The sequence below is a fragment of the Meleagris gallopavo genome, chromosome 29 (assembly GCF_905368555.1).
Source record: "Meleagris gallopavo chromosome 29, MGAL_WU_HG_1.1, whole genome shotgun sequence".
Lineage (NCBI taxonomy): Eukaryota > Metazoa > Chordata > Aves > Galliformes > Phasianidae > Meleagris > Meleagris gallopavo.
The window spans coordinates 1,042,425-1,060,400 of NC_139432.1; the positions used below are offsets into that span (position 1 = coordinate 1,042,425).

Consider the following 17,976-nt stretch of genomic DNA (forward strand, 5'->3'; position numbering starts at 1 on the left):
CCTGAGGCGTGCCAGTGCCGCCCTGCCCGGAGCTCCATCCCTGCTGCTGGGGATGCTCAGAGCCCTGCCCAGAGGTGCAATGAGTTTGCACAGCCTCAGCTCTCCCTGCTTTGGTAGCCGGGGGGAAAAGAGGAAGAGAGGAGGGCCCCCAGCCGTCCTTGCTGCCCTCCCCAGCCCCATCTGCCTCCCTCCTTTCTTTCCTTACAAAAATATTATTAAAATGAAACCAAAACCGAGGCGCAGCCCGGCGCCGCGCAGCCGTGGGCTTTGGGACCCTGGAGCCGGGCTGCGGCGGAGGGCGGCAGGTGCCGGGGCTGCGGCGCGGGGCTGTGGGGGCACGGCGGCCGGTCGGGACCGGGGCGCAGCGGAGCCCTGCCCGCGGGGCGGGGGTGTAGGCGGGGGGGAGGCGTTTGCGGCTCAATAACGCCCAGGAGAAGTTGCGAGCGGCGAAGAGAGACAGAGAAGGGGAAAAAACACCCCGACACTCACCCGCCCCATCCCTCCTGCAGCTCCGCTTCCTGCCCAGCCCAGCTCACTGCAGCGTGACCGCTCCGCTCCTCTCCATCTCCGGCACCCCGGGCACCCCGGGCCCGGCGGCAGCGCCATGGGCAACGCGGCCGGGGGCATGGAGGGGGCTGCGGCCAGAGAGAACCGAGACCCCCGGGCTCCGGGCCCCGCCGCCGCCGCCGCCACCCCACCGCGGCAGCCGCCGCCCGCCCGGCAGCCCATGCCTGCCGCGGACGAGCTGGAGGAGCGCTTCAGCCGCGTCCTGGTGAGTCCTGGAGAAGCCGCAGTCCTGGCCGGGCTTTTCTCTGCTTTTTTTTTTTTTTTTTTTTTTTCCCCCCCCCCCCCTTTCCCATCCCCGCGGCGTGGGCCGTCTCCTCCCGTTGCTCACGGGGACTGCCGGCGGGATGCCCCGAGCTCCGTGCTCGGGTGACGCTGTCCTCGGCCGCGGGGATGCTCTGCAGCCGCAAGGATGGGGCTGAGGAGCCGGCGGCAGGCCCGGAGCTGGCAGCGCGTAGCCGGCGAGCAGTGCCAGCCGTGCACGCTGCAGCGACCGGTGCTACAGATACCAACCTGCCTCGCTCACCTCCTCCCCTGCTCCTCTCCGGCACATCCCGGCAGCGCTCTCCCTCTCCCCCTCCCTCTCTCTCCATCTCAGCGTCGGGGTGAGGACTGGGCAGATCAGCTCCAGCCTCGCTGCGTGGTCTGGGACAAACCGCCGGCTGTCCTGTGCCGCGGGGCGATTCACCCCCGCCTGCAGCCCCACAGCCCCATGAGGCGCAAGAGTAGGCAGAGCAGAAGGAGGTGAGCTGAGCCGGGCACCGGCAACGCTGGATTGAGCTGCTGGCAGCTCCTCTCTGTCCTTGGGAGGGGAAGGATGGCCGTGACCTTCGCTGTACAGCTGTGCTGGACGCGGTCCCCGTGCCTGTGCCTTCCCCCGCACGCAGCGGTGTGGCCTTTTCCTCCCTCTGCAGCTCCGGAGCGCGGAGGCGAGAGCAGCGCGACTCTCCCTCCCCGCAAAGCCCCGCACGTGGGGAGCTGGGGCACGCTCTGAAGGTCGTGCTCCTGTGTGTCCTCACTCACCAAAAAGCTCCACGGCAAAGTCAGGTCGGCAATGCACCGAGAGCAGGGAAACGTTTTCTGCGTTCATATTTGCTGCTTTAATCCCCTTATCCCCTGCAGTGAGCCCTTGTGCTCACCTGAACCGGTGCGGGAGCAGCAGCCCGGCTCCGGCTGCGGGCTCAGCTCCGGCGGCTGCCGTTACACAACGAGGGCCGGAGCAGCACCGGCGCCGTGACCTGAGATGCTCCGCAGTGTGTGTGTGTGGCCCCGCGGCAGGCAGGACCCGCCGGCCCGGCCCAGCACAGATTATTTACAGGCTTTTCCGCCGTGCAGCAATTACAGGAGGATTACTGGGGACAGGCATCGCAGCTGAAGTGTCTGCTTTGCCTGCAGACACAGGCTGTGACTCCTCTGCATCTGTTTTGGCTTGCTGTCACTGCAGAGGGATCACAGCGAAGGGCTCTGCAACACAGGGTCTGGGTGGTGCTCCTGGGACCCCCGGGATGGGGCTTTGCTGTGACTTGCTGTGTGCCCACAAAGCAAAGCCCACTTGCTTTGGGTGCAGACTGCGGGGTGAGGTTCAGATTGTGGCTGTGCCTGTGATGGCTCTGGGGTGACGCGTTCGGTGCTTTCAGGAAGGGGATGGGGACCTTGAGGTGCTTCAGTTGCGATTGCGAGGCCTCAGGAAACGTCACTTTCCGCTGGTGAGATGGGGCCTAGGTGTGCTCCAGGGGCTCAAAGGCCTAAACTGAGAAGTGATCAAAAAGGGCAAAGTGGAGATCCCAAACCTCCTGGGTCCCTGGCAGAGCCCTGGCAGGGAGCTGCTGGGACGAGTGTGCAGCTTTTGGCGACACGGGAACCAGGCTTCTTGTGAAACTGGCTGTCCCAATCTCTCTTCCTCCTTTCACAGAGGCTCCCTTCCCCCTCTTTCCATCCCACTCAGGGCAGGGGAGCAGCAGGACCCCCACAACACAGGGACAAAGGACCTTCAGCCACACCAACTGCCTCCCCCTGTCTGGTTTCAGGTGCAGGGTAAGTCCCTGCATAACCCTGCAGCAAGTTCTCCCCATGCTGGCTTTGGCTGTGGTGAGGGTCGCAGCCAGCCACCTCCTGCCAGGGCATCGCTGAGATGTCACTGCAGGTGCTGGAGATGTTGGGCCTCTGAGGGATGCTTGGTGGCATCTGTTCAGGCTGCCGGGAGCATGGCAACATATATACCTCTCATATACCAACTGTATTTTTAATCACCTCTACAAACTCTTGGTGTTAATAGATTGACTTCTTTAGTTATAAGGGTGTGGGATTAGCAATAAGGTGTGAAGTGGTGCGCTGGTGATCCATCTGTGCTATTGCTGGGACACGACCTGGGTCCATCGCACACTGGGGACAGCAGTGCCATAGCAGGGCTGCTGCATCGTGGTGTTGTGAGAGCGCATCGGTGCAAACCAGTTTCTGGGCAGGCATCCCAAACTGGGAGAGCTACTGGAAAAAAGCCAGGTTGAAAGTCAGCCCAGGGCTGTCAGGCCAACATCGAGGTCTTGGGGGTCCCAACTGCCACCGTGTGCTCAGAAACGGGGAATTCTGTATTACTGCAGAAATTCTGGCTTGTTCCCAGCTAGGGCACCGTGACAGATGCTGCATTGGCAGAGGGATGGCAGGGCTGTTTCTGTGCCAAGCAATTTGGGAAGCGCTGGCGTGGCTGTGGAGTTAGGAGATATGGGGACAGGAGGAGGAAGGAGTCAGTCTCTGGCTGCTGGGCCAGGGGTATGTAGGTGTGTGTGTTCAGGGCAGTGTTGTTCTTCCTCTTTACATATCAAGAAGCAAACAAAAGTCCAGGGGGGGCTTACACGAAGCGGTGAGATGGGGGTGTGGTGGAGGTGAACCACAGCTGGGCTGCCTGAGCATCCAAAAATAGCTGCGAGGGCTCTGAGATGGGGACGGTGCTGATCCTGCTGTGAGATTTTGCTGCTGAGCCGTGGCAGCTCCCTGCTCAGCTGGTCACGAGAGCTTTGCTTTGGCCCCTCTGGGGACCGGAAGAGAGATCAGCCACATCTGAAGGGGCAGAGACCTAAAAACTCTCCGAGCCCTCGAGGAGCCGGGTGGCAGATTCCCCCAGAGCCCTTGTTTAGCTGCTGGTATCACCTAAAATCAGCAAATGCTCTGTGAAATCAGGGCAGCCTGTAGGGCAGAGATGGAAACCGGGAGACCTCAAAAACTTCACGTTGCTGAAGAATCATGGTGTGCCGCAGGGCCCCGCGTGGCCGGGAGCCACTGGTGTGCATTTGCAGTTGTCCTGGGGAACCAGCAAACGTCACCCTGCAGATGTTTGCAGATGTACCGTTGGCCGGAGCGCGGCGCTGAGGTCGGTCACAGTGAGCCCCAGCTGCAGCCGTGCTGTGTGCAGGGGGGTCTCACCCACGAAAGGGAAACGATGCCCTGCTTCCTGCTGGATCCATCCCCAGCCTGGTCCCCATACAGCACAGCAGCATGCGGGACGGTGCCATGCTGCCAGGGCTCCTGTGCAGCTCTGCTGATGTCCCCAGTGTCCCCATGGAGGGACGTTTGCCCGCGCAGCACGGTGATGGGAAGGAAGCCTGTGTTGTGTGTCTGGCTCAGACCTTGGCTGAATCGGGAGGGTGTCCTGATGTGGGGATCCCCCCTCCATGCTGGCACCAGGCGGGCACTCGGTGGGGAGGTGAGTGTGGCTGACAAGTCTCATTTCCCCGCCGTGTGCTCAGAGCAGCTTCTGCTTGTGCTTAAAATAGAGCCGGGAGCAGCAGGCAGCAGGGAGGCTTTGGCCGCAGCTGCCTGGTAGCAGTGCCTGTCCCTTAGCAACTCCTTACCCTCCTTTGGGGTGGGCTCTGGCCCTTGGTGGGGTGTTGCCTGCTTCCCTGCCAGCTTTTCCCTCTGACACCTGGCAGGTTTGGGACCTGGCCATGGGACTCCCTCGCAGGGTGAAGTGCTTCTGGGAGTGCTGCCCAGCCCTGGTAGCTGTGTGCTGGGGTTTGGGAGAGCCCAGGCTGCTCCGGTACCTGGCACTGAGCCTTGGGAAGAGGTTGTGGCCTCTGTGCCGCGTCAGCGTAGCAAGGAGAGATGTGCTTGCTGGAGCAGATGGTGCTGGTGCCTGTTACTGGGGGGACAATGCAGGAAGAGCTGTGCCACAGAGCAGGCATGCTCCCAGCCCTGCCTGGCAGGAGCATCACCTTCATAGCATCACCACAAGGGTTGGAGCATCCTGGGACTGGCACATCCCGTTGGCTGTCAGCCCACCTTTCTACTGTCATCAGTCTTCCTTGTGGCCTTGAGCTGGGGTGCTGTCCTGTCGCTGCTGCCCAGCATCTGTGCCTTTACAGTGAGCTGGGAGCAGCTTCCCATTGCTGCTGCGTGGCTCTGCGTCTGCCATGTGCCCTGACACTGCTGCTCACATAGATCTGCACGTGAGCCTCCAGCTCTCAGCCCCACACGCTGCCCCTCTCTCTCCAGCCCCGTGCAGGTCGGGAAACCACAGAAGACGCCTCAGCAGCTCAGCCACGATCCCTAAGCAACGGGCATCTTGTTTCAGTCTGGGTTTCACTCGAGCTGTCCGGGCAGCCAACCAGCAACAGCAGCACTGCGTGTGTTTTGCAGAGTTAACACTTCCGTGGTGGATGCTTTTAATTTGCTCTCAGAGTGTAGAGACTGGCCCTGCTTGAAGCTGCTTGGGGTGTGAAATAAAAAGGGAGTGCCTGACACCCAGAACCCATCAGGGTTCCTCTGCATGGCCTCATGCTGCTGTTGTACAACCAGAAGTCCTTTTTGTAGTGGGAAATGATGTAGGTGCTGCTTTGCCTCCCCCTGTCTGGTTTCAGGTGCAGGGTAAGTCCCTGCATAACCCTGCAGCAAGTTCTCCCCATGCTGGCTTTGGCTGTGGTGAGTGTCCCAGCCAGCCACCTCCAGCCAGGGCGTTGCTGAGATGTCATTGCAGGCGCTGGAGATGTTGGGCCCTTGAGGGACACTTGGTGCATCTGTTCAGGCTGCCTGGAGCACGGCAGGCAGCAGTGCTGCTCAGCAGCTGTGTCTGCCCTCGTGGGATGTGCAGCCTGCTGTGGGTGCACCCCGTGGCACAGTGGGATGGAGATGGGCTTGACATGGATGCTGGATGGGATGAGGGTGCCAGTCTGGGATGTGGTTGCTGGGGTAAGTCCCCTTGTCCCCTCCATCCTTGTCCTCACCATCCCTATCACCCAAGGAGGAGCGCTGAATCCTGCCTTTACCACCTGCAAGGTCTCCTTGCATCACATCTCCCACTCTGCCCCACGCCCCCAGCAGCACCAGGGCCTCCATCAGGAAGTGAGAACCAGCTCCTGGCTGACGCCACGGACCACAGCAGAGTGTCCTGGGTAGGAGGCCACTTCCTTCCCCTGCACCACGTGCCTCTGTGGGGAAGGCATCCACCACCCTGTTTGTAACCCAGACTGCCACATCCTGCCCCTGGGCCCAGCCCTGCTTTGTGAGGAAGGGGCTGTGCCCTCATGGGGACAGCAGGGGTTGGTGGCAGAGCCCAAGCATGGCCACCTCTGTAGGGACATCTCTGACATCCCACTCTGCATCCTTGGGGCAGGGAGTCCATACAAGGCTCTGTCCCATCAGAGAGGCTTGTTCCTGGCTTTTCAAAGCTCCACAGCTGGTAAAATCAGGCCCTGCTGGTTTAATTTTTAGATTGTCTTGTGGGAAGCCAGGATTTGCACTCGCTGATCTCTATGGGTCCCTTCCAGCTCAGGACATTCTGTGTTCAGCCTTTGGAACAGCCCAGTGCAAAGCTTATAGATGTGCTGTGGGCTTGGGGTTTGCAGGGTCCCATCTGTTCACATAACCAGGAGAATCTATGATTCTATGATATCTATGATATATTCAGGAAAAGCAGTGGGGGTGTCAGTCACCCATGGCAGGTCCTGTGCAGCAACCTGGGATGTGTCACTGCCTTGCCTGTCCCAGGGCCCATCCGGCCACTCCGATGCAGCCTGGTGGCCTCGCAGTGAGGCTGTCTGTGGCCTCGCCACATAATTTTGGTGTTGGTGCTGAGCTCATCCGCTGTGGACAGGTGGGAAGGAGGAGCTGGCTCCAGGCAGCCTGGCCAAATCCAGCCAAACACCGGCTTGACGTGGTGGCCTGGGGCTCCAGGCAACTCAATGACCATGGCTTCGGCCTCTGTGCAGGCTCCTTCCTTCCCCCATCGCCCTGGTTTGGTTTGTTGCAAAAGCAGCCCAACAGGTCGTTGGTGGGAGGTGGGCGCTGAGGTTTCCGGTCCTTCCTGACTTGTTGGCACTTCTCCTCTTTCATGGGCTCCTCTGTGGCTGCCTGCATCCCTCCCTGATGGGCTCAAATCCTGGCCAAACTCTTGTGGGATTCCCCAGGGATTTGGTGTCCCAAGGGCTGTGCCCACTGGTGACTGCACCTTACATGCCTGTGCTGGGGTACCCCAAAACTGGAGGTTAAGCTGACTCAACAGGGTTGGATCTGTGCACTGTCTCCATGTGCCGTCGCTCTGTCTTGCCAGGCCATGGCTTTTCCAGGCTCTGCTCCTGCTTTTCTTGGGGCTGAATCTCCGAGAAATTCCTCTTTTGGGAAATCAAATCTCAAACCTTTTAAACTTGAGGCATGTGTGCCGTGCCCGAGGCACAGTGGGGGCTCCCCCAAGGCTCTGAGGTCGCCCTGCAGTGTCCCCACACCCCTGAGATGTGCTGGCATTCTGCACTTCGGTGCCTTGCAGGCAGGAGCTGAGCCTGGGGTGTCCCAGGGCCCCCAGACTTGGTGAGGAGCAGTTCTGGTGGCTGCCTCTGCCATTTGGGGAGCGGAAACCACGTCACGTCCTGCTCGGGCGACCGCGGTGGTGGAGAGGCTGCTGGGTGGGGAGGCGGCGCGGCTGGGTTGTGCAACACTGGCACGAAGGGACGTGGTGACATGCAGCACCCTCAGATCGTGTCCAAAATAAACACTGATTTCACCATCCGGGCCTGTTGTGTGCCTGCGGCAGGGCTCAGGGCCATCCGTCACCCTCAGGCCGTGGAGGCTCAGCCACGCCCCCAGCCTGGGTCACCATGCAAGGTGCTGGTGCTGCTGGACTTGGATCCAGGCTGGCTGAGGCCGAGAGTTTTGTGCCCTTGTGACATGGAGGGGTGACTTCAGTTCCCCCGAGCATCTCCTGTCCTCCAGCTCCTGTGCCCTCTGCAGTGGGGATCCTAGACACCCTTGGACATGGAACATTGCTGATGGGTCTGTGATGCCTGATGGTGACATGAACACATCCTGGGGACGGCAATGTCCCCATGGTCCCAGCAGCAAACAGGCACAGGGTGCTGAATGAATGGGGAGCACCCTGTGCCCAGAGGGGACTCTGGGGACAGCCGTGCCCCTGACACCTGTCTCCCCACAGAGCTCCATGAACCTGCCCCCGGACAAGATGAAGCTGCTCAGCCAGTACGACAATGAGAAGAAGTGGGAGCTTGTTTGTGACCAGGTGAGGTCTGAGTGCTGCATGGCACCTTGCTGGCTTTGCTCCTGGCCCTGTTCCCAAATGCCACTCACAGTTGGTGGCTGCTGGTACATGAGGCTGAAGCGGTGGATCTGAGTGCTGGCATCCATCTCCATTAGTGAGACAGCAGCTTATTAACCTGATTAAACATTTATAGGCGGCCATCTGCAGTACGGGGGGGTGGGTGGCTGCTGTGCTTCTGGGCAGCGCTGGGAGCTGGGACATTTCCCCATGCTGGATGCAGATGTCCTGGCTTCAGTCTCTCTGTGTGGTTTGTAGGAGCGTTTCCAGGTGAAAAACCCGCCGTCTGCCTACATCCAGAAGCTGAAGAGCTACTTGGACACAGGCGGTGTGAGCAGGAAGGTGAGGGCTGCCTTACACCTTGTGAGTCTGCCTTTGTTCCCCTGTGCTGGTCACCAGCCTAGTGACCATTCGGCTGTCCCTGTTCCCTCAGTTCAAGCGGCGAGTGCAGGAGTCAACACAGGTGCTCCGGGAGCTGGAGATTTCCTTGAGGACCAACTACATTGGGTAAGGAGTGGTGATCATGGACATGACTGGGGCAGAGGCTCATGTGCTGATGGCTTCTGGCTGTGGGGATGACAGTGTGATTTGGAGGCACAGGTGGAGGCTGGTAGCCTCATCCTGCGTGTTTGGGAGGACTCTGATGAGAGGATGGAGGTGCTGAGGCAGCAGCCAGCTGTGCTCTGACTGCTGCAGATCCCAGTTCCCATTTTGGCCATGCCAGTTCATTGCCACCCATGGGTCCCAAGTAAGACCCTGCCCCCCACACTGGGTGCCCTGCTTCCTTGTGGCATGAGGGTTGCCTGTGTTCTTATCTGGGCATGGGGACCTGCTGCCCAAGGCTGGGCTATTCCTTAGGGGTGGCAGCAGAGCCCGTGGGCTGTGTCCCTTGCAGGTCAGGCGCTGGGGTTTTGTGTGACACCCACCTGTCTTGGAGAGGTGGCACATGGTGCCACGTCCCCTGCATGTCCTAACATAATGTCTGGGGACATCTGGCCAGGGTGTGCCTAGTTGCCTTCCCCACCCTAGGGAGGCTCTGCTGGGGATGTGGAAGGGGAGATGGGAGGAAGAGAAGGGTTGGAATACCCCACTAACACTTCTTCTCCCCAGTTGGGTCCAGGAGTTTCTCAACGAGGAGAACAAGGGGCTGGACGTGCTGCTGGAGTACCTCGCCTTTGCCCAGTGCTCTGTCGCGTACGTCCCCACTGCCACTGGCATTCCAACAACCCCATTTCCCCTGATCCCCTGCCCTGATGCTCCATCACTGGGCTGGAGTCAGGCTCAGAGGGGCTGGCAGGCTTGGGGGGCTCTGAACAGACCACGTTCACAGCCCTGGGTGTCCCCATGTGTCTGCTGGCACTGAGGTTTCTCCTTGCCCATCTGTTCCTGTCCCCACATGGGCCACCAGGTATGACATGGAGAGCACTGAGAACGGCAGCCCGGGCTCTGAAAAGGGCAAACCCCTGGAGCGGTCAGTTGAGGATCTGAGCAAAAGCAACTCCTCATCTCCCACACACAGCATCTCCAAAGTGCGGCACCTCACTGTCAGGTAACATGCAGCACCCCAGCACCGGACCCCACTCTGCCTTGCTGCCCCCTGGCCCCGCCATGCCGTGCTGTGCCAGCTCTGAGAGGGGCTCGGCAGGGAGATGCAGTCCTGGTCCTAAAAATGGATTCCCATCACTGCGTGGGGGATTGAGGAGGGACAAAGCCACGTGTGCTCCCAGCAGTGGATAAACCCTGCTCGGAGGCAGGGCAGAAGCACGATTGGATCCATTCTCAGCATTGCTCCCTGCTGTGGGATGCCATGGCCAAAAGCAGGAGTGGGGTGATCTTTGAATGAGCAAAATCAGAGCTGCTTGAGATTTAGGGGAGCAAATCTCCAACCCACTGCTTCATTGGGCATGGGAGGGTTTAAAAACAATGAGGGTTTGAATGTGACCAGGCCTGTGCCCTCTGAGCGGGCCCAGCCGGCTGGCAGCTCTCGCTTGCTAACCCTGCAGCCCTCTTCTAACCCCGCTCTTCTCTTGCACGCTGCCGGGGGATGTGCTCACGGTAGGTGATGGGGCCGGGGTGCTGGTGTGGCAGATGCCCCTGGTGTGGCAGATGCCCCAGTGGGGCGGTGCAGACCCCCCTGACTTGCTGCAGTCATCCCCAGTAGTCAGGGCGGTCTGAGGGGACACCCAGCTGTGGCTACCCAGGGAAGGGAGACATCTGTCATAGCGTGGCTGAGGGCTCCCTCAGGACCGCAGGGCCTCTCGCCACCTGGCAGCACCTCCGGAGGAGCCGGTGTGCCCCCAGCCCCAGGGACAGGTCAGGAGCGATGGCTCGGATGTGGCACCCGCGGGGTCCCAGCCCTTTGTCACCCGCCATGCCTCAGTCTGGTCACAGGCTTCGAACGGCAGCACTTTGGTGCTTGATGCCAGCCCCTGTGAGCGGCAGCAGTCACCCTGCTTGCCCCTTACCTGTGTTCCCCTGGCCCCCAGCTCTGTGCCCCAGCCATCCCATGGGCCGCGCGGGAGCCCTGTTTCTCCCTCCTGTCCTGCAGGCTCTAACGTGCCTCCAGCTGCTGCCTCTCGAACCAACACATCCACACCCTCCTCCACCACGTCCACCCCAGCGTCCCCTGCAGCGCCCCGGGCAGCGATGGGGACAGTTGCCCCAGGTCACCCGGCAGCTCCTATTCGCCCCGGTGAGCCTCCGAGACCACCCATGCATGAAGGGCACCTGGCCTTCCTGCCACTTCGGCCCCACCATGGCCCACTCCTGGTGCCATTCCTTGGGCTTGCAGATGGGAATGGCCACTGAGCCAGACATGGGGTCTCCCTCCTTTTGGGATGCAGCTGGCTTGGTCTCTGGGTTTCTGCTGCTGGCTGGTGAGCCCAGGGCCACCAAGGCCACTGCCTGACCCCTTTGGCCGCCCACCCCCGCGCTGCCCCTGCCCTGCTTGCGCTGCGCCCCCCAACTGCCCCCAGCTGCCCCCTGCTCAGCCGCCTCCTTGCCTGGCAGGCTCAACCCCTCGCACAGCAGAAGGCACTGAGGAATTCTCGCATCGTCAACCAGAAGGATGATGTCCATGTCTGCATCATGTGTCTCCGTGCCATCATGAACTACCAGGTGGGCACTGGCAACATGCTCAGGGATCTCTGAGGGCCCCTAAAAGCTTCCAGCCCCTGTGCTGCCCTCTTCAGGGCACTGGGATGGAGTGAGGAGGAGGAGTACACATCCACTGTCCCCAAGCTCTAATGGCATAGGGATACCCAATCTTTGACTCAAACGTCCTCACTCAGCCACCTGTACAGTGGGACCATGGCAGGGACATGTCACAGGATCCTTGGCATCCTTGGGGTGGGCCAGAGGATGCCTGACCTCATTCATAATCCTTTTCCCCCCAGTCTGGCTTCAGCTTGGTGATGAACCACCCAGCCTGTGTCAACGAGATCACCCTCAGCCTCAACAACAGGAATGCCAGGTAGGATCTGTCCCCTGTCCCCTGTCCCCTCACACATCCCACAGCCCAGGTTCATCCCTGTGTCCCCACAGGACAAAGGCCCTCGTGCTGGAGCTGCTGGCTGCTGTCTGCCTGGTCCGAGGTGGCCATGACATTATCCTCGCTGCCTTTGACAACTTCAAGGAGGTGGGTCTCCAGCAGGGATAGTGTCCCCATGATGACACCTGTGCTTTTGCCTCAGTTTCCTTTTGTGCAGCAGAGCCCTGCCCCATTGGAACACCCTTGATCCTAAAAATTCTCATCTCCTAACTCATGTGAGGCCACTTGAATTGTTGGGATCGATGTCCCCATGCCAGCATTTGTCTCCAGGGCCACGTCCCAGCTGGACCATGGCACTGAGCAGCACCCAGCAGGGCTGGAGAGGCCTTGGCAGTGGCACATGCTGCCCTGACACCGCCAGAGCTGCCCACTCTGTCCCTGCCCTTCCCAGCCCTCAGCCCCTGCTCCCACTCCAGGTCTGCGGCGAGAAGAACCGCTTTGAGAAACTGATGGAGTATTTCCGAAATGAGGACAGCAACATCGACTTCATGGTGAGTGTCCATAAGGCAGGGGACTCGCAGCCTGAGGACCTGCAGCCTCCTGCCTTGGGGGCAGCTCCCATGGTCCACCAGGCCTCTTGGCTGTGTCTCCACATATGGGGCTGTCCCCAGTGTGCTATGTCCCCAGGAGCTGCTGGTCCCTCCCCAGGGTCCCAAGGGCTGTCAGATGGCTGTGCTGTCCCCAGGGCGTTGTGTCTCCGAGCCAGCATGCCATTCTGTGCCTGTGGGCCACTGAGCCACCATTGTGTCCCCAGACCGATGCGTAGCCAAGGGCTGCTGAGCAGCTGGCTGTTTCCCAGCTTCCCAAGACAGTGAAGCCACCACGCAGCCCACAGGGAACTGTGTCCCCAGGGCCACCATGCTGTGCCCAGGGCTGCGCTGAGCCTGCCCCCATCCTGCAGGTCGCCTGCATGCAGTTCATCAACATCGTGGTGCACTCGGTGGAGAACATGAACTTCCGCGTCTTCTTGCAGTACGAGTTCACCCACCTGGGGCTCGACCAGTACCTGGAGGTGGGTGGTGCTGCACTTCCCCAAACCTCTCCATGATCCTGGCGGTGGGATGGGGGCGGCGGACGCTGTGGTTGTCACCGGCCGTGACACCGGCTGTCCCATGGCAGAGCCTGCGTCTCACCGAGAGCGACAAGCTGCAGGTACAGATCCAAGCCTACCTGGACAACGTCTTTGACGTGGGGGCCATGCTGGAGGACTCAGAGACCAAGACGGCCGTGCTGGAGCACATGGAGGAGCTGGAGGAGCACGTCAGCCAGGTGGGACGTGGGCGCGGGGGCCGGAGCTGCTGACGCAAACCCCGCTCGGGGCGGGTGGCGGCCGCGGCTGAGCGACAGCGCCTCATCCCTCATCCCACACAGCTGACGGAGAAGCTGCAGGATGCAGAGAACGACTCCATGGCCAAGATAGCGGAGCTGGAGAAGCAGCTGAGCCAGGCGCGGCGGGAGCTGGAGGCGCTGCGGGTGAGCGCCCGTGGGTGCTGCGGTGCTGCCGTGCACGGGGAGCCTCGTTTGGGTTGTGAGGGGGACACTGGTGACGCGCTGGGTTTTGTCTCCGCTGCAGGAGCAGCTCAGCCCGCCACGGCCGCCCAGCCCGCCGACCCCGCAGCCACAGGAGTGCTACCGGCTGGCGCTGGAGCGGCGGCTGGCGGAGCTGGAGGAGAAGGGGTTAGTGCAGATCCTGCGTGGGCCCGATGGAGACGTCGCCATCGAAATTGTCCCTGTCGTCATAGAAACTACAGCAGCCCCCATGGTTACCAGAGAGGCCACCGCCACCAGCACAGGTACCATGGGTGCAGGGAAATGGTGGCTGCCTGCCGTGTCCCCGATGTCCCTCATCTCATGTTTGGGACAGGTGGCATGGAGGAGGAGTAGCAGTGTGTTTGGGGCGCAGCAAAGGACACTGAGGTGGGGGGTGCGGGGATGTGCCCAGGGATGTGGGATCACGTGGTGGCAGTGGGATCTTGGCAGTGTCCCCGTGTCCAGCTGTAGCGTCAACTCACGCACTTCTTTCTGTTTGCAGATACTCCGGCTCCAGCTCCATCTCCTGCCCCAGCACCCGCTGCCCCACCACCACCCTCACCGCCACCCCCCCCGCCGCTGCCTGGGGCTGAGCCTGGGCCCCCCGTGCCTCCCGCTCCCCCACTGCCCACAGGCATCACGCCCCCCCAGCCCCTCCACTGCCAGGTGCCCAGGTACCCCCACCACCCCCGCCGCTCCCTGGGGGCCCAGAGGGCCCTGTGCCACCCCCACCGCCACTCCCACCGCTCGGTGGGCAGCCCCATGCTGGGCCAGGTGCCCCCCCCCCCACCAACGGTTCAGGTGAGTTGGTCCTGGGAATGCTGGGATGTTTCTGTGAGCACACTGGGCTGGGGCTTGCCCCCCCAGTGACACTGCCCTGCTCTCACCCTGCAGTGAAGGTGAAGAAGCCGATCCAAACCAAGTTCCGCATGCCTGTGTTCAACTGGGTTGCACTGAAACCGAGCCAGATCGACGGCACTGTCTTCACCGAGCTCAACGATGAGAAAGTGCTGCAGGTGAGGCCACGTGGGCAGGGGGGGTTGGGAGGAGGGGGCTCAGCATGGCTGGCACCCAAGTCCTTGCTGCAGCCGCACTGACGTTACCCCGTGCACCCGCATTGCGGCCGTGCTGGCTTTGAACCTACGCCCATGTGGCACCCATCTGTGTCACTGCCTCACGGGGCTGCAGCCTCAGGGGAGATGGAGGTCAGCATGATGGAGGGAAGCAACGCAGGATCTGCCCTGTCATCTTCCTGTCGCCCCTCCTTGTCTTCTCACTCCATCTTCATCCTCTCATTCTGCTTACACCTTCTTCTTCATCCTTTGCCTTTATCCCACTCCCCTCACTTTGTTCCCTTACCCCCTCATTATTCCATCCTTGTCCTCTTGTCCTATCCCTGTTCTGTCCCCATCCCCTCTCCTCTTCCTCCTCCTCATCCCCTCCCCTCCATCCTCATCCTCTTCCTTGTCCTACTTGTCCTGTCACAGTCCTCTTGCCGCAGCCCCATCCCCTGCGTTCCACCGCAGCCCCCACCAGTGCCCTCAGCCCTGTGTCCCCACAGGAGCTGGACATGAGTGACTTTGAGGAACAGTTCAAGACCAAAGCGCAGGGCCCCGGCCTGGACATCAGTGCCCTAAAGGTGAAGGCCACACAGAAAGCCCCCAGCAAGGTCACACTCATGGAGTCCAACAGGGCCAAGAACCTGGCCATCACACTCCGCAAAGGCGGCCGCAGCATCCAGGACATCTGCACGGCCATTGAGACGTGAGTGTCCCCTCCTCGGTGGGATGAGGTCGCACTGAGTGCTTGGGGTGGCGTAGGGCGGGCTGCGCTTTGGGGTGGTGGTGGTGGTGGTGGGGTGCAGCCCGTTGTGCTGCAGGTACGACCAGCAGGCGCTGAGCCTCGACTTTCTGGAGCTGCTGCTGCGCTTCCTGCCCACTGAGTACGAGCGGACGCTCATCGGGAAGTTCGAGCGGGAGCAGCAGCCTGCGGAGGAGCTCTCAGAGGAGGACCAGTTCATGATCCGCTTCAGCAAGATCCCGCGCCTGGCTGAGCGCATGAACGTCATGATCTTCCTGGGCAACTTCAGCGACACGGCCCAGCTGCTCATGCCGGTGTGTGGGGCTGTGGGCGGCGCTGGGGGGGCTGCGAGGAGGTGGCATCCTGCAGTGAGACTCATGCGCTTCCCTTCCACCCACAGCAACTCAACGCCATCATCGCTGCCTCCATGTCCCTCAAGTCCTCCAGCAAGCTGCGCAACATCCTTGAGGTGAGGGGCGTGAGGGGCAGCCCTATGGGGGACAGTGGGGGCATAGGGGGCTGCTGGGGTGTGATGCCGACCTGCCTGGGGTGTCTCCTCAGATCGTCCTGGCCTTTGGGAACTACATGAACAGCAGCAAGCGTGGGGCAGCCTATGGCTTCCGCCTGCAGAGCCTGGATGCGGTACGTTGGGTGCGGGTCCGGTGTGTGCAGGCAGTGTCACTGCATGGGGACACACCATGGGAGCAGAGGGATGCAGTGACATGCTGTGAGTGGGGGAGACATGGGAGGCAGCCGTGGGGTGGAGGGGTGTGGGGAGCCGCTGTAGGGATGGGAGAGACAGAGCTAGCTGTGGGGACAGAGGGATACATTGGAGCAGGTATCGAGATGGAGGGAGGTGGGGACTGGCTGTGGGGTTTGGGGGGTGTGAGAACTAACCATGGAGTTTGAAGGGATATAGAGAGCAGCTGTGGGGATGGAGGGACACAAGGAGCAGGTGTGGAGATGGAAGAGTGTGTGTGCACAGAAGGACATGGGAACCAGCTATGAGGAATGAGGGCAACCCCAAGCAGGGGGCATTGGGCAGTGGGATGCAGGGCAGGGCTAACGCTGCTCTCTCTCAGCTGCTGGAGATGAAATCAACAGACCGTAAGCAGACACTGCTGCATTACCTGGTGCGGGTGATCACAGAGAAGTACCCCGAGCTGACCGGCTTCCACACCGAGCTGCATTTCCTTGACAAGGCGGGCACAGGTAGCACCTGTGGGCAGGGGGTTGGGGGGCCATGGCAGGTGCAGCCCCCACCTGGGGACAGTCTGAGCCCGCCCTGACCCTGGAGCTGGTTGCTGACCGCCCTCCCCGCAGTGTCCCTGGACGGCGTGTTGCAGGACGTGCGGAGCCTGCAGCAGGGCATGGAGCTCACCCGCAAGGAGTTCATGCGGCAGGACGACAGCCTTGTGCTCAAGGAGTTCCTCAAGGCCAACACGGAGCTGATGGAGAAGCTGCAGGCCGACAGCAAAACTGCCAAGGTGGGTGTTGGGCCCCCAGTCCTGTGTAGGGATCCACGAGGTGCTCTCTGCTCACGCCTGTGCCCCACGGGAAAGGCTGTGGGAGGGTTGCTGCCAGCCCCCAGCCCCCATATCTCTGCCTCTGCTCACAGGAGGCCTATGAGTCGGCTGTGGAATACTTTGGGGAGAATCCCAAGACCAGTCCTCCCACTACTTTCTTCCCCATGTTCATGCGCTTCATCAGAGCCTACAAGGTAGGAGGGGATTGGGGTGTCCTGTTCCTGGGGACTGGGAGGGGATGAAGCCACAAGTGAGGCCGGGGGCTCGCTGGTCACATGAACCCCAGCACTTGGAGTCATCCTTTGGGGCAGCTGCAGATCCTGGCTTCCTGAAGGTGCCAGGCTGGGCTGCTGGGGACCACCGAGGAGAGGGAGGAGGGCACTGTGCTCCCCCAGCCCTGCAGCAGTCCCCAGCTCAGCGAGCCCTCCCTGTGCCTCTCCCCAGAAAGCAGAGCAGGACATCGAGCTGTGGAAGAAACAAGAGGCTGCGGCCAAGGAGGCAGAGTCCGGCCGCCCCGGCAGTGAGGAACAGCTCGACCTGAAGGTACCTGGTGCTGGGATAGGGCTCCACAGCATCGCTGCCCCAGAAAACCCCACTCAGCCACAGCCAGGAGGCAGCAGCCCGGATCTGTCTGTGCCCTCGTGGGGCGGCCTTGCTGCACCCAGAGCACACAGACTTTGCAAAAGGCTTCTTCCAGCTGGGCTGGGGGAGATGGGCAGCACGGGGATACACTGCTCACTCTGCTGTCCCCTCTGCAGTCACCATTCCAGAAAGCCAAGCGGCAGCAGATGGACATGATTGCTGAGCTGAAGAAGAAGCAGATGGTAAAGGAGCCACTCATTTATGAAGGCAAAGACGGGGCCATCGAAGACATTATTTCAGGTGAGCGACCGGGCATCCCCCCCGCATGCCTGGGGCTCAGGCTGTGGCAGCACAGGGCCCCCGGGGTCAGGACATGGGGTGGGGCCATGGCTCATCACACAGCTGTGTTCTGGGCCCGGCCCCCAGCTCTGCAGTCTGTGGCACAACAAGGACAGCCTCGGGGATATGGGGGTGTCAGCAAGGAGCGGAGGGCCCCCGAGTGCTGTGCAGAGCCCAGACCCACCTTCGGCACCTTCCTGTCGCACGCAGCGAGGCAGCCAACCTCTCTGCCCTGTCTCATGGCTCTTCCTCCTGTTCTGCTCCTTCTTCCTTCCCTCCTTCCTCCTTGCTGTCTCTGGATTGCTGTGCTCAGCTCTGAAAACTGTTCCTTTCACGGCCCGGACGGGCAAGCGCTCGTCCCGGCTCTTCTGCGATGTGAGCTTCAGCGAGGAGAGTCCCCTGTAGTGGCTGCCTGTAGGTAACGGGGCGGGGGTGCAGGTGGGGGGGCTGCAGCACGGCGGATCTCCAGCACTGGGTGCAGGCAGGGCTGGGGAGCGGGGCACACACAGCTTGTTCCTGGCTCCTTCCTTCCACCTGTGTGCCGCTGGTTG

General features: G+C 61.4%; 1 protein-coding gene across 1 annotated transcript; it reads left to right on the top strand.

Annotated features, from left to right (window-relative positions):
• The first annotated feature begins 288 nt into the window (after positions 1-288).
• On the top strand, positions 289-17,845 carry FMNL1 (formin like 1). The gene is given in 29 exon segments (XM_085211326.1): positions 289-305; positions 510-772; positions 7,979-8,062; positions 8,357-8,491; positions 8,493-8,605; positions 9,209-9,292; positions 9,507-9,647; positions 11,108-11,124; positions 11,127-11,215; positions 11,494-11,570; positions 11,642-11,735; positions 12,065-12,139; positions 12,550-12,660; positions 12,768-12,917; positions 13,020-13,121; positions 13,222-13,441; positions 13,681-13,812; positions 13,815-13,979; positions 14,073-14,194; positions 14,740-14,942; positions 15,058-15,292; positions 15,379-15,447; positions 15,540-15,620; positions 16,061-16,190; positions 16,302-16,465; positions 16,597-16,698; positions 16,949-17,047; positions 17,263-17,386; positions 17,739-17,845. Coding segments are annotated over 28 exon segments (3,378 nt in total). The 5' UTR covers positions 289-305; positions 510-604; the 3' UTR covers positions 17,831-17,845.
• The last annotated feature ends 131 nt before the right edge of the window (positions 17,846-17,976 follow it).